This window comes from Harpia harpyja, chromosome 1 (assembly GCF_026419915.1).
Source record: "Harpia harpyja isolate bHarHar1 chromosome 1, bHarHar1 primary haplotype, whole genome shotgun sequence".
NCBI lineage: Eukaryota > Metazoa > Chordata > Aves > Accipitriformes > Accipitridae > Harpia > Harpia harpyja.
The window spans coordinates 92,911,976-92,927,919 of NC_068940.1; the positions used below are offsets into that span (position 1 = coordinate 92,911,976).

At 41.2% G+C, this 15,944-nt stretch overlaps 1 protein-coding gene and 1 long non-coding RNA gene across 3 annotated transcripts in view; one reads left to right on the plus strand and one right to left on the minus strand.

Moving 5' to 3' along the window:
* Positions 1 to 2,879, minus strand: part of KIF5B (kinesin family member 5B) — a 38,827-nt gene extending 35,948 nt beyond the window's left edge. For both annotated transcript variants that reach the window (XM_052805832.1, XM_052805823.1), the window contains exon 1: positions 2,498 to 2,879. In XM_052805832.1, the coding sequence (XP_052661792.1) occupies positions 2,498 to 2,623 (126 nt within the window). In that variant the 5' untranslated portion in view covers positions 2,624 to 2,879. The remainder of the gene's footprint in view (positions 1 to 2,497) is intronic.
* Positions 2,880 to 3,287: 408 nt separating this feature from the next.
* Positions 3,288 to 12,658, plus strand: LOC128150043 (uncharacterized). Its single transcript, XR_008237918.1, has 5 exons — positions 3,288 to 3,595; positions 5,594 to 5,828; positions 8,046 to 8,229; positions 10,834 to 10,939; positions 11,342 to 12,658. It is a non-coding gene; the product is annotated as an uncharacterized LOC128150043 (long non-coding RNA).
* The last annotated feature ends 3,286 nt before the right edge of the window (positions 12,659 to 15,944 follow it).

Genomic DNA, 15,944 nt, shown 5'->3' on the forward strand with positions numbered 1-15,944 from the left:
GATACACCAGAGATGACAGGGGAGTCAAGGAAGGAGCAGGGTTTGGTTATAGTCACTGATTTCCCTCCCCACCCTCCTCCAGAAAGCCAAATCTGCAGTCTGGTATAAGCTCTGCTTCCACGTCTCCTAGTTTTCACCTCCTATCTACCTTTAAAGGCAACTCCCAAGTCTTATTAAAGAAGCCTTCACGGTTTCAGCACAGACCCAGGTGCACGCAGAAGGTACAAGTCCTTCAGGCAGCTGAGGAAAGCAGCTATGTAAAAAAAAAAGTGGCTCAATTACTGTTCAACAGGCAGCCCATATGACATGTAGCAATAAAGACAGAAACCAAGTAGCTGAAAGTAACCAAACATACAACTTATTGAGGAATGTTTTTAGAAATTGTTTCATGAGAAGGACTGTTTCTGTTACTATCCTCCCTTGGGCAATTCTACAACACACACAAGAGGTGGCTGCCTACAGCCTTAGGTTGGAAGGTCCGTAACTTTATAAAATAAACTCAGTCAGTTTGTTAAAAAAAAAAAAAAATTAAAAAAACCAAGTTAAAGTAATTGTCTTAGCAGTTTTAGAGAATCACGTCATAACTTTGAGAACATCGATCTTGTCATATATCCACCATTATAAAAACAAAATCACAGAATATCAATCCTTTATTAAGATTTTGTGAAACAGAACACAAATACTGCCACCACTACCCAATCTAATAATTCTGGGAGGCATTTTTCCCAAAGTCAGACACAGCAAGTCCTGGCCCTAGGACCACTGAAAGATTTTTTTTTTTGGTCATTTTTACCAATGCAGAAAACACCAAAGTACAGCTGTAACACTAAACATTAATCCCAAGCAGAAAGCCCCACATGATCCCTCAGGAGCATGCCATCAGACTGTTCTACTCAGATATAGTACCACCTCAGCCCAATTTACATTTTAGATATTTTTAAAGCATACTTAAAGAGTATTTAAACAAGTTTTCTTTTAGACTAGAACTACTGAAAGAAGATATGGAAAAAATATTTTTTAAAAGTCAGAAAACTTCAAGGTTTCTAAACTTAATCATGGATTTTAAACAGAACATGCAGTGTCACAATGAATGGGTTTTCACTGATGGATGCAAGATCATTTGTTCTAGTTAAGTTTTCCATTTTCCAGGTTTGGTTCCTTATTCTGAGGAGTTTACCTGTACAACCTCAGGAAGAAGAGATGTACTTCAAGATACTAAGTGGCCAGTTGAAATAAGCCTGAATTACCTCATTTCACAAGCTTGCTATTGTTCTTGTAGCTGCAGATTCATGGAATTCCATATTTTATTGACAAATTCAGTTGAATATTAACAGACTAGAGCACTAGTATTTAGTCATACTAAAATACTAAAGTATTTTATTATATCACCTTCTTCAAACACCGTGCGAAAAAGCTATCATTGGTAGCCTCAAGAAACAGAATATAAAAAAGAAAATTTGAAGACTGATAATAACTGACATCTAAGTTACCTTCCGTAACGCAGAACCAGCACTGTCTCTATAGAGGAAAGTATTTATATGAAAACACAGATTAAAAGTTAGCAAAAATAAAACAAACACTGGGAATAAAGTGTGTTTTTACAATACTAACCAAACCAGGCAATAAACTACTGTACTTTAATTTTATAGTCCAGTTCCACTGTGTGGCTAAATACGATACACTGAACAAAAAGGAAAGGATTACCTTTCCCCCTGTAACATCCAGATTGTTTTATAACAGGCCTCATACTTTGTAAGGTGACTTCAGTTAAAATAACTTTACAAACATGTAATAAGCCAAATGGTCTGTTTATTCTGATTTTAAAAACAAAAGTTATTAGCTCGAGACTGATTTACAGGTCACAAGCACCACCAAACTGAAGCCTGCACTGTTGTTCTGCATTTTCTTCCCAACTCTCTGTAGACAATTACTTCGATGGTAGGTAGCTCCAACGCATGCATTTTGAGCACGAATTTAGCGGTCAAACTCATCGCGGTCACCGAAACCGGGGACAGCCTAGCTGGGGGACACACCGCAGGACTCGCCTGCTACTCTCCACCTCGTAATTCACGCAGTTTCCGTGGCCATACCGAAGCGTGCCCTGTGGCTCGGGCTCGCCAACGGAACCTCACGCTACACGCCAGCGCCTTTGTCAAAGGTTTCCTGACCTGCTGCCGCCGACGTCTCCCTACACCCCAACGCCCACTGCTCGGGGACCTCTGCCCCCACCGGTTCCCTGCTCTTTGCCCGACCATGCCCACCTCTAGACTAGCCGGCCCCCCTCCACAGCTCTGCCTGCCCTCCTCCCCTTGCCCCCCCCCCCCAAAAGGCCGCCCCCCCTCCCGAGGCGTCCCCGCCCGCGGGCGCTGCCGAGCGCCTCGGCCCTGCCCTCCCGCCTCACACCGCGCCCATCCCCGCGGTATCTGACCCCGCCGACCCCTGACACCCCCTCCCCCCCGGCGCTTCCCCGCCTTTCCCGTCCGGGGCGGCCCCTCACCGCGATGACGACGGTGTCTTCGCCCTGAAACTTGGCGATGTACTTGTCGCCGCGGGTCACTTCGGACTCGTTGAGGGGCCTGAAGCGACACATCACTTTGATGTTACACTCCGCCGGGTCCGCCATCTTAGGCCAAGGCCGCCTCCGGGGCGCTCAGCTCCGCCGCCACCCGCCGCTGCCTCTACACCGCCGGCTCCGGGGGGTCTCGCAAGCCGCCGTTGCCGGGAAGCCTGCGTCCGCCCAAGCAGAAGGGAAAAGGGAAGGGCTCCTTCCTGGCCGCCGCCGCCGCCTCCCGCTCTCACTTCCTCCCCAATATGGCAGCCATGGCGGCGCCTGCAGCCGGCAAGCCCCGGCCCTCCCTCGCCGGGCAGAGGCGGCGCCGGCGGCGGGGACGGAGGGTGACGTCACCCTCTGCAGGGCCCGGCCCCGCCCCCTCGGCTGGCACGGGCTGCGCAGACGCGCCGACGCACGGGCGGCCAGGCCCGGCTCGGCTCGGCTCCACAGGCGCCTTACAGCGCAGGCGCGAAGCCGTCGCCGGGGTGGAGGGACAGCCGCCGCCCGCGGGTCCGACGCCCCAGGGGCTGCCGTTGGCCTGAGGGGGCGGGGCTGTGCGGGGGGGCGGGGCTCGCGAGGGGGCGGAGCTCCCCTCAGGGGTGGAGCTCCCCTCAGGGGTGGCGGGGGGGGGGCTGCGCCGGGGCGCCGTCGGCGGCAGCCTCCCGCCTTCTCCCCGGCGCAGCCCCCCCCCCCCCCCCCCCCCCCCCCCCGCATGGAGCGGAGCGGGTTTGCGGCCACACGGCCGCGGTGCCGCGGGGAGAGATGGAGACCTCGCCCTGCCGCCTCGGCGGGCAGCGGTCGAGCACCGCTTTAGCCCTGACGGGGCGGGGGCCTCCCGCCTCAGGCCGGCGGCAGCGGTCCGGCGCGGCGGGCTGCGGCAACGGCCGGCGCCGGGCCCGCGGTGGCGGTGAGGGGGGTCGCGGCACGGCCCGCTCACCAGCTGCACGCCCGAGCAGGGCAGTGCTGGTTGGAGCCGAGCTTTGTAAGCGCGCCCGAAAACTGAGGGGCCGGGTGTGAAGTGAAGGCTTAAAGCAGGCGGTTGAGGTAGAAACCTCCGGTATTTCTTTTGGGGTTGGAGTCTTTTTTTTTTTTCCTTGCTCGGAGAGCTAAAAGGGGGGGGGGGAAGCACTTCCGTGAGGTCTTCACAGATGTCGGGGAGCTGTCAGTGTTTTCTAAAGCGTCCCTGAACCTCGTTGCCTGCGCGTCTTCTGGAGCTGGGCAGCAGGTAGTAGTATTTGGGCGAGTGGGGATCAGGGCGCACTGCAGCGCACACCTTTTGGTGTCGCCTCCAGTGACAGAGTCTCTCCCCACCTTTCCATCCCAACATAAAAAAAGTCTGCGCAGTATTTTTTTTAAGCTTAGCTTATTGCAAGTTTTATTTATTTATTTATTACAGGGGGCTCTAATTCTAGTCAAATCAAAGTCTAATTCTAGTCTAATCAAAACTTACAGACTGTATCTAGACAAAGAATGTCAGGTAAACCATTCTGATCAGAGATTCTCAAGAGTCTCACAAGTTTACAGCTGTACCTCTTACATCCAGGTATGAACTTTCAAATTGGGACAAAGTACAAACTCACAGCTTGGCTAAGTAAGTTAACTCTGCTTCCGGACAGAAATCACCATTTCTACTGGAAAATTTTCAAATAGCCTTGAAGTTAATAAAAAAAAAAAAAGAGGCAGCCTTTCTCTTAAATTAGTAAATTTTAGTAGGCCAGACTGACTCAGAATAGCAATGTCCTTCCCTTAAAAGTATTCCCTTTTTCATTAAAAAAGGGGAAAAGATTGTGAGTTTTAACAGCGACCATCTAAATCAGGCATCCTCCATTTTCAAGACCCTTCTCAGTTTAGGGATTTCAGTGGTGTGTTTTCACTTAGGATAGGTGTGCAAAGGGAACACTGCTTCAAAACTATTCCGCCTGACAGAAGAATTACCTAATAATCTAGTTTCATCTACAGCTTCCTTTCACACAGTAATACCAAAAATATTTTTGTGCCTAGTTTATCTTATGAGGTAAGCTAAGTCTTCTAAATTGAGTTCATGTTGTAACAAGTTTATTCTTCCGCTGTGATTAAAAACTCTGCAGGACCGTGCTGTCTTATCCAGGGCAGCAACAATTATACCTCCCCACCTATCAGTACATGTGGAAATAGTTGTGTGGTAAAGCCAAGATACATACTCAGTCTTCAGAAGGTGCAGTGCTGCTCCACAACATCTATCATATGATATATATGGACATCTGTCTACAGTTCTGTTTGTGTTTTCAATAAAATGTTTTAAACATAATTGTTATTAGCCTTTAAGTGTCAGAAAGCCTATTTTTGTTGATTGCTACTTTAGAAATTATTAATTTATATCACAGTCAGCAAGATATATTAATGCATCTAACTCAACTATTTCTGGGATTATTCACATGCTTATGGCTAGGAATTTTCTTATACAGCTGCTTGATTTGGATCCTCGCAGATTCCCTATGATAGGAGGTTATTGCTTTTATGAAAGGTGTGTAAATTATTTACTACTTTTTAATTAATTTGCTTTCATGCATGAGGAAAAAGAAACGTTAGCTGCAAAATGAACAACTTCATGATTATTACTCCCAGAAGTACATGTCTCAGCTGCTGAGACATCCTTTACCCCAATCTGTTTAAGAAACTTCTAGTTCTCATTATCCATAAGCAAAGGGGATGTATCATTAGCTACATTTGCTGACATATAGTACCTAATGTAAGAACATCTCAGTAAAGGAAGAAACCTCATAATGATGTGATTCTCAAGAAAATAGATGCTTGGGCTTGCTTACCTTTTCAATGTTTCAAACAGCAGGCACTCCACAAAGACATGCATAGGTAATTATTTTAACTATGTTGAAACAAAAACGTCAGCATGTGTGAACTATGTAGAAGAAACCGCCCACTTCGAAGCTGTTGGTTCTGTGCAAACTTGTAGGAGAACTGACATGGTATCTCATACTGGCTGTGGAAGCCCTTACTAAATGAGCTCTGCTGAACTGAACATGAGTGCTCTCATATCCGTTTCAGGGATTCTGTCATGAAGTTTCTCTTCTCTGATCTGCTGTTCAAAATACTCAGCAACCGTTCTTTCACATGACCTACTTAAAGTCTGACACAACCATACAGAGTGCTCAAAGAGGGCAGTATGTTATCTCTATTGGCACAAACATATGTCAAAACAGCAGTCTTGAGGACTTGTGTTGAAAGATGCATTGTCACTTTATTGAAGGCAGGGCAGAGACCAAACATCCTGGACATCCTGGTAAGTCCCATTTTGTCACAGTTACAGAATACTCCTTCTTTACCAATTGGAAATGTATTTTCTGTCCTCTATATTGTTATGTAATGTCTGTAGCATACATTTTTTGTCATTTAGGATGAAAGGCTCTGTTTAAAAGTAATCTATTGTAATGAGAAAAATGATATATCAGTTGTCATAGAAAGTGAATCTTTCTGTTTGGTGTTTAAGCTTAGTATGACCATACAAATCAAATACATTTTCTTTATCTGACAAATAAGTTTGGTAAGGTTTCTCAATAAAGACCAATGTGTTTTAATAAAAGTAATTTATCTAACAAATTTGTGTTTGTTAGTTCACTAACCATGTTTCTTCCCATTTGTGATCTGTGCAATAAACCTCTAGAAATTCTTTTATGATTTACAGCTCCTTTAGATCTCCAGTCTTTCCCAGCAATAAAAGCATGTTAAGCAAAGGGAATTGGCAAACCTGAGCCTTACAGTGAAGCTATATCTGGATAGTGATGTAATTAACCATCAAAATTATCCAGCAGAGTAAAAGTGATCTTGATTTGGTCTTAAAAGAATATTACATATTTGAATAAATCTTTAAACCAGGTGTTTGTGGAGAAGCAAATTAAAGCTGCTTCCTCCTGCCCTTTAAAGAATTAAATTCTGAGATTCATCAGTTGACAGTACTTGTTGACATTCAGTGTTCCTAATGCAAACACAAGTGCTCTTCTCATTTTAATTTGCAATGTGCTGGGAAAATATAGCACATGACTTCTGAGAATTTAAGGTGCATTCCAGGTCAAATTTATTCCAAGTTTGCATGTCAGTTTGTAGGACAAAAGAGTGATTAATCTGCCAGATATGGCATACCTCAAACAAAATTGTTTTGTTGCTTGTAACACACTCTGTAAATAAAGGCTATTAAGATGATTTATGAAGTCTAGCATCATTGCCTAATACTGGAAAAGCATAATTAAAAGTAAAATTTTATGGTTCAGACAGCTTATTCAAATACATTTTAAAGTCTCTTTACCAACAGACTGTCTGGTCAACTCAGCTTGAGGAACTCAGTAACTAAATTATTGAGATTAGCAGGTTGGCGGATGGAGTTTAGTGGCCTAAGATACTACTGGACTCCAACTAGATTATCTGAAGCTCTCGTTCAGTTATGAAATTCTAAAGCTTCTTTTCACTCCAGCAAATAATATGATGTGGAATGTATCTCCCGCCCCAATCAAGTTCAGGCTTTTATGTGAACTAGAAGGATGAAACATACTTTGAGGATGTATCTGCTTGTACAGATTAACTTCTTCTTGACAAAAATGTGAATAATTCTAAAAATCAGTTTTATTTTTACTTTTTAACTGGAAATGCATAAAACCCAGAAAAACCTCTAGTTTGTTTCCAATTACCATGATCATATTTAAGTATTTCTAATAGTGTTCAACTAATTAAAAGCAAAAGCAAGCTCTGGGAATAATATCACATTTTAGATATTTATTTCAGCTAATTTGTGCAAATTCATGCAAACATTTTGTCAGCTTGCTACCTAAAGCTTTGACTCTGAATTCTCTTTGAAGAAGGAACACACTTTTGGACCTCATTTATATTTTCAACCATTAAAAACATCCAGCATCTGTTGTCTGAAACATCCCATCATAAATCCCTATTCTCAGTTGCTTTTCACTGTTTATCACCCTTACTGAAGTCACCACTGAATTGCATCTTAGCTTGCCGGGTGCCTGCCTGAAGCAGTTTTTTTATAGTTGTGGCAAAAATGGTGCAGCTGTTTCGAAGAGTGAGATTAGACATGCATTGTTTGCCATTGTTGCTAAAGGAAAACTCTTATAACCATTTCATGTGGGAGTTGTTATAGTAGCAAACCTAAGGATCAAACTTTGGTGGGGAAACCCATGTCAGGGCTCTGCTTTAGATTATCTAAAACTACTCAGGGCTGACCTTGGGGAAGAAACCTTGTATGAACAAATTCTTTAGAGTCCTGCTGAAGCTTTTACTAGAGGTAAAAGCTCCATCCCGTCACAGCTACTGTATGTGACTAACATCTATATCTGAATCACTGAACAAATGAACTTGCTTCATGTCTAGGCAGCAGGGGTTTAGCAAGTTTTCCTTTTGCATTCTATCTGTTTGTTTGACCTGGGAGCTGGAGCTGAAGGCAAGGAGCATGACTTTCCTGACTTCAGGAAGAACGAAGATGCTTTATTCACAGAAGGAATCAAGAAAAGTAGTTGGGCTAGAAGAGGCAAAGCAGAAGAACCAAGTTTGGGGGCATAAAAGAACTAGGCAGAAAAGTCTGTGATTGCTGCAGGAGCTCCTTCAGCATCAAGAATGGGAACTAAGATCCCTCACTTTCTACTTTCAGCAAACAGATGTGGAACACTTCAGCAAAGCAGGTGAAGCTTTGCACATGCAGAGGGACACAACCCTATAGCTACCATATGCTTTGTTAGTGAAAGGGACAGGGGCAATGGACCTAAAGTGCAATCATGAGAGTGTCTGTGTGGTAACTGAGGTACTCCAGAAAAGAGTTGGCTCAGGTGCTGCAGAGCAAAATTGATGCCAGTATGGTGTAATAATAGAGAAATTTCCAGTCTTTTTAAAAGACAAAGAAATTATACACTGGACAAGCTTTGCAAGAATTAGCACCCAAATGTTTAAAAAGGACACAAAAGTGTTATTGGTTCATCCAACTGTAAAGATAAGGTATTGACAGGAGTGGTGGTCTCACAATAGCCTGATGTCGAGCCACTGATGGCTATGAACATCATTAGTTTGCATCTCAGGTTGCATCCAGAAATGACAAGAAATCCCACTGAGATCATCATTCTGCCACATACTGAGCTGCTGGTGAAACTAGCATTTCATAGGAAGCAGAGACTAGATCCTTACCTGAAGTGCAAAATGGAAGTCAGCCTTAACTATGTAACACCAGTGTATTCAGAATGCAACATTTTTCTTTCTCCCCACTTCAGAGTTGCCCTTTTTTTTTTTTTTTTCTGTTTGGTTTCAATTTTGCTTTCTCTTCTTCTTCATTGCAGGATTGCTCTTCTGAAGGAGCGTATCCCAGTAACCTTGCTTGGAAGTAGCAAAATTGTGGATAAAAGATGTATATTTGAAAATATAGCCCTGCTTATTTCTTCACTTGCAAATGGCAAAAAAATTTAGGGGACACAAGTTACATTGTGAACTTTACAATCAGCAATAGATCCAAAGATTGTGCATCCTTTAAAGTGTCACTCACAGCTCCTCATTGATACGACTTATCGATCACCTTGCTTTATTAATCTAAGTGCTTTTATGTGCCAGAAAACACCACTCTAGTATAATCCAGGTTAGGTCATAGCTAATTTGTCTTCCTTCAGACCCCAGACTCAGAGAAAGGAGAGAACGGAAAGTAGGTTGAATGATAAGGAAATGTCAGGCTATATATTATGATCATATAGCTATGATATGTATTATCTATCAAAATACATTAGTGTCATATATCTTGTGTACTTTAAAGCACATCACAGTGTCTGCAGTGGTCTCATATAGCTGGCTGTAAGCATGTCAGAAATAGTATGCAATGTCCCATCTTGAGTGTGCAGGAACAAATCCCTGGGTCATTTTTTTTTTGAGAGCGCTTCTGCCTTGAGATTGTGCAGGTGATTCAGCAAGATCTTGTCTTCAGTGATTCAAAAAAACTTTTGATGGAGCTTATGGAGTCTTCTCTGACACTTTTGCCACCACTGTGATGAATAGTAGTTAACTAGGCACTTGCAAAAAAATATATCTAAATTCATCTGGTTTTCTGAATTTGAATTTACAGGTATCAAAGGAATAAAAAAACCCTTAAATGTAGCAGTTCAAACTCCATCTTTTCATATGTTTCTTCAAAATCTAAAGCTCAAAAGATATTAGTATTTGGGAAGGTCTAGTTGATTTCTTAGGGAAGGACCTAAAAATCTTGCCTGAGCAGAGCTAGCATTTTGCATTCCTTCTTGTTTATTAATTCTTGTGGCTAACTGGCCAGGTTTTTCACGCTTCTATCAGCCAATGAAAATTAAAGACAGAATCAGTTTAAGATGTATGCGATTTGCCTCCCACTGATATTCTTCCAAAAAATTATACCTGTCTAGATTTTTTTTGTCCAGTTCATGCAGGAAAAAACATCAGGGTCTATGACTACTGAGGGAAACGGTGTTTTTCACTGTCGCTACACACACACACACAAAATTATTATAAAATCCATATTTATTTTTTAAGTGTCATTCTTTTTAGAAAGATGACCAACACATCTTTTTACTTAGCAAATTTGAAACATGCTTATACTCAAAATCATGTCTGAAATCTATTGGCAAATATATATTTTATTAATCTCTCTCTACTTTATAAGTTCTGCAGAAATAATGCCAGAGGAGAGGAATCCAAACCTTTTTCTAGTTCTTTTATCAACAGAATTATCTCAATTCTGACATTTATTGTTGGTGACTGCACATGAGTTATGCAGAACAGAGCTGACTTTTCCAGAGTCCAGTTTGAAATTGCTAAGCTGAAAGTGCTTTTTCAAGTTGTACGCTGAAGAAATTTCTCTGGCAATGGTAAACAAAACATTCATGGGGGGGTGAGAGGGTGGGACAACTGTGCTTCAAAATCAACCTTTTATATTACGTTCCTGCTGACCTCACACAGACTCACCATCCTGACTTCTAATCTTCCCATAAATGGATGTGTGCCTTGCATGCAGAAAAGTTAAAGAGTCTTCATTAGCTGGAGGGCTGCCCTAAGTGAAGGGAGAGGTGTGTGTGTGTGTGCATGCATGCACATGTATTTGTCATAGTGCAATTCATACCGTTTTCTCCATCTCCTCAGAGTCATATTTTCATCAAGCTCGTTTACCATGCTGTCCAGAGGATATACAGGATACAATAGAGAGGTTTCATCAGTTTTTCAAGATGTTTAGTAAAAGTCTTTTTTTTTTTTTGATCTGGATGTTTGCCACTTCTTACGACATGGAGTTACTATGTGGGAAAGCAGCAGTTCTTGGTGGTTATTCAGAAGCTTTGGTGCTAAAGTGCTTATTTAGCACACTAAGGAGTGGCTGAGTAAAGAAAAGAAAATCAGGTAAGGGATGAGACAGGTACTAATCACTTGCTGGCAGCATCTAAAGAGTTTTTGTCATCCTAAGTAAACTTCCATCACATCCATATTTCATTCATGTATGTGGTCAGTTTTCAGCTTTTATATAGCCCTACCCTGTCTATCCAGCCCTGTAATGGTTTTCCCTGTTATATTTGTTGCTTTCCCAATGTCCAGCAGGCATCTCAAGCAGTTCAAAAAAGTATAGCTGCTAATAGAACCTTTCTTGCCTCTTGCTTTAATTATATTTAATTTTCTCTTCCTTAAGTGCCTTCACAGCACTAAAGATAGTTGTTTTTGCATTCCATGATTTGTATGACTTTGCTGCTGTTTGTTCATCTGTCCTTGCCTGTGCTCATGGCTTTCCTGTCCTCTTTTTTCTGGTAGTGGTGACAGGATACAGTTTTTCTTTCTCCCAGAGTTGCCACAATGCTTTCTACTGCATCACTCCAGCTATCAAATTGTCTGGAAGAATCACTTCTGTCATGATGCTTACCAAAATGGTGAATAATATGGGCAAAGACAAAAGAACAGTGAGAACAATTTATGAAACCCCTTTTATTTCTGATATTAAGAAGACATGGATTCATCTTCAAAGCTATTCATCCTTTTGACCGTGGTACTTCTAAGTTCTTCTTCTTCACTAGACATCAACAACCTTGTTGTTTTCCTAATTGTTTGGAGAACATTATAAAGCATTGCCAGAAATAAAGAGAAAAAATGGAATAGTGGAACTGAAATTGCCTTTGTGATTCCCACGCCTCTTAAATAATTGTATTCCTATTTGTCCATATGCACCTCTTTCAGAAACAATAGTATCATCGTTCCTGGCAAAGAATGCTTCCTTCTTTGGTTACAGCTGTGAAGACAGGTTTTGTACTTAGATGGAAAAATAAGGAAATGGATTCCTCAGTTGGTATAGTCTCCATTTTTGGAATCCCCTAAAAGCATTAGACTTGCCACCAACTAAAAGGAAAGGAAACATAATAAAGTTTTCAATAAGGTTTATGTCCTTTAAAATGGGAAACAAAGTGCCCCTTGTAGTAGCTGGAACTTATGTAGCATACCGTGAGCAAAATTAGAATTTCCTATATGCCCCTTGCGCTGGCCAAGCATTTAACAGGCAGCACACGCGGGTGATGATAGATCTCTCCATTCCTCTGAGTATGGCTCAATGACGTGGGATTAAAGGTTTACCTTGAAGAGTATGTGAGGGTTAGGATAGAAGAAGAGGCCTGGGAGCTGAGAGGGAGGAAGCTGAAGCAAATGGTTCATTGGCCGTTGTAACCCAGCAGATCAGCCTGTAAAAGGTTATTAAAGCCACTGTAGATTTGAAGCCTTGTGTGGCCTTTAGTTCCTCTTATCTCAACCACCGGACCTCTACCTGGTCATGGCTCAGCAGGATAGTTAGTCTGCATGGACCTCGTGCTGTCACACTGAGATCACTAGAGGTATCCAAGTTAGCTACTCTTCATATACTTGAGGTATACGCATAATCAAAATATGCAGTGTAGCACAGATGAGCACTGGTTTTGTAGCCTGCTCAGAAATGAAATTCTTACAGCGAGAATTTCATTTGCATAAGGAGTATCATGGTTTTTTCCTTCCAGTACTGATATCTTGTGTTGCAGTTAGCTCCCAAAGGGATGGAGGAGTGTCTCGATACAGGCAAATTTAAATGTTTGGAAAAAACTTAAATGAAACTTTGATGGGAAATGCTTTCACTCATCATAATCAGTGAAATACTTTTAGAATAACTTGTAAAATAGTTTTATAGATAGACTTCAAAGTTCTTCAGAATACTTTCTAAAGTGAAGATGTATTTGAAATTAATTGAGTTAATGTCAAACTTCTAATATGAGACATCAACAGTCCTTGTACACTCTAGGCCCAGTTTACATTGTTCTTAACACTGGTCAGAGTTAGCAGCCTTGTAACAAATATCTGTATGGATATCAGGGTCCTTTTTCAGGTGTTTTTCTTGGAACAGGCTCTTCTATGTTTCTGTTATAAAATTCCATCTTTGTTTACCTGTTAATTTTAAGCCTCATCTTCCTTTTTACTTCCAAGTCAACAATACTGGTGTTCTCTATTTTCAACTGTTTAATTCCTCCTATTTTCAGAGGTATCATCAACAGCATTAACAAGATGCTGAAGTAATTTTAGTGCAGAAAATTGCCATTTCTATTGTTATGTGCATTTGTTGTCATTCAAAAGTAAATAATTTGTATTTATTTACTTTGTAAATATACTATCAGTATTTTATGTGTGATATTCAAATCAGGTATATATTTCCCACTGTTAATAAAATTCAGTACTAATGATCGAGTATCCAGAGCAGATATAATTCCCCAAATTCATTTAAAAATGGGAAAGGAAAGAATGCTTCTTTAATCCCTTCACAATTTCTGGAAATCTTCGCTGTCTAACATTATCAGCATCTCATGGTTCACAGAGGCATAGGTGAGTACCAGACCTAGTATGCTTTGAAAAAAACTGTGTATATATGTATTTTGCATTTAATCTAGGATTTGCAAGGTTAATTGTATCAGTCTTTTATACATGAATTGATTACCTGAATCAGCTGCCCTTTCTGTGTAAGGATTACAGATTACACTGATTACAGGTACATCAGTCCTACTTCCATTGCTGGAAGGTACAGCCTGGTCTACAGGAAGCAGCACTGGTTGCTATTATTTTAGACATATAATATTTAGCAGAATAATGTAAGGGTTAACACACAAGTTCATGTTGATTTAATAGAAAAAATGTATTAGATTCCCGTTGTATTCCCCATGGCTAGATTTCCCTGGGAAAAGACAGACAACAATGGTACATTGTTATAAGAAACTCAAAGTGTTTTAAGACGGAGGTTGATAAGTTTCTGGATGGGAATCATGAAACAAGATAAGAATGACTCTGAAGTTAGAAGTAAAAGCTTGAGGTAACTGTTCTTTTGTATCCAATTTATTAGTGGGGCTGGTACCCAAATGCATGTTAGAGAGGAGATTCTGTGTGTTTGCAATGTTTTAGCCTCCCATTACAGGACTTGTGTTACTTAGCTATGGGGGTTGGGTAGGGGTTGGTGGCCTTAGTGCTTGGCGAGGTGCACTACTGTTGCTTCTGGTGTTAGAAGCTCTTGGAACAACTTAGGATCTTTTGGTCAATTTACTTCCAATTCTTACTACTGTAAGGATGTTGGGAAATGATCACTCCTGCTTTCTTCTTATGGTACACCAGAGGTACAGCTGTTGTCCTTTTTCTCTGTCTCATGTCTACAGGCAATCAGGAACGGTGTGCACTCTCAGGTATGGGATTGTTCATGGAGTAGTTGTATGGCTCTTTTAAGACTAAGTGTCTGTTGCAGTGGTTCTTGGATTGCCTGGGACATCATTCAGTGACCTAAGTAGTCTTCTTCAGTCTTCTGTTGCTATGTTCTAGACTGTGCTAAGATCTGAATCCAGAGAATGAGAAGCAGTGCTTGTAGGCTTGGAAGGCTGGCTGTTTGTAACTCTGAACTGCTTAGGACTCTCCTTTCTTGGCCAAAGAAAAGATTTCTTGAGAACTCCCAGCTGAGCATTTGGTGGATGTAGAATGTGTAACAAGAGCTGGTTTTTGCTCTGAATACGAAGTACATTTTTGTTTTCTCCTATTTTACATGTAGATGTGGGAAGTGGCACAGATCTTTCCTTGGGAGGCAGGCATTCCCTTTCTTTCTTGTACTTCACAGCTCAACAGCATGACTCGGTCTTTAAGAAAGACAAGTACTAGCATGCTGGTTGCATCACTTTAGAATTAACTAAAAAATCCAATGTGGTATAAATTTTCATTAAGATCACTGAAGGCTTTATGAAATATACAAGATTGTAGAGGAAATCCTTTCAGAAAATCTCGTATGTATTAATGAAAGTATAGCAGAGTCCTCACACCAGTGTGTTCTGATGCACAGAAGTTTTTGACTTTAAATAGCATTTCTGTTCTCAGAAAAAAAAATTATACAAACATGACAGATTTTTACTTAGCAAATCCATTTCTTTGTCTGTAAGGATTTTATCTGCACACACAAGTGACAAAAGTAATTTTGCTTCGTTTTTTATTCCTGTTGGACATGGTAATTTTGTATGAGGTAATAAGCTGAATTTTTTTCCTTCCTATACATGGTCAACAGAATTTACTGCATTGCTAGCAAATATATTTATGTAAATTGATGAGAACACTGAAAAAGGGGCAAAGGTTTGGTTTGCTTCAGGCAGGCTTCCCATGAGATTACCGGTGTTCATGCCTTTGATCTCTCCCCAAGGTTCAACATTAAAATAAACAAAATCATATAAACAAGACTTTAAAGTTGCTGTCAACTGGTTAATTGATTATTGATTTTTCCAGTTTACTTTGCTCCCACAAAGAAAAAACAGCCAAAATAATAATTGATTTTCTGTGGGAACCCTGTTCTTCTGCTAATAACTTTGTTTTTGGAGAAATACCAAGAGAAAACAGATTGTCTAAGGAAACATCATATACCACAGTATATAGGAACCTTGGTATTCATGGTCTGTAGTCTGGCTGTTGTCCAGGAGAGTCTCTTCAGCATTTTGACTGGGGAAAGCTGAAGTTCGGTCTGCCAGAGAGGTGTTACTTTCTTTTTTTGACCTTGCCTGGGGCAGGAGGCCTCTTAGAGTGTTAAACAACCAGAACAATTAAAACCTAGAGCGGATTTCACCTAACCTATCATAAGCACCTAGAATCTAGTCTAGCATCTAGTCTAGTCTTCCTAGTCTCCTCTTATAGTCTATGGACAAATTTAAATACCCAGAAAGTGATTTATGTCATTGTAAGATAGGTTAGATAAATCGTCATTTGGAGAGGCCCATGTACCTCCTGTTGACTCTAAAAGAGCCCAAGTAAATTAACTTAGCTTTGGACAGCCAAATCCTAGATGCCTAAAGCTCAGGTAGGATGAATACTGAGCTGGGCTCCTAAGTAGGGGAATTTT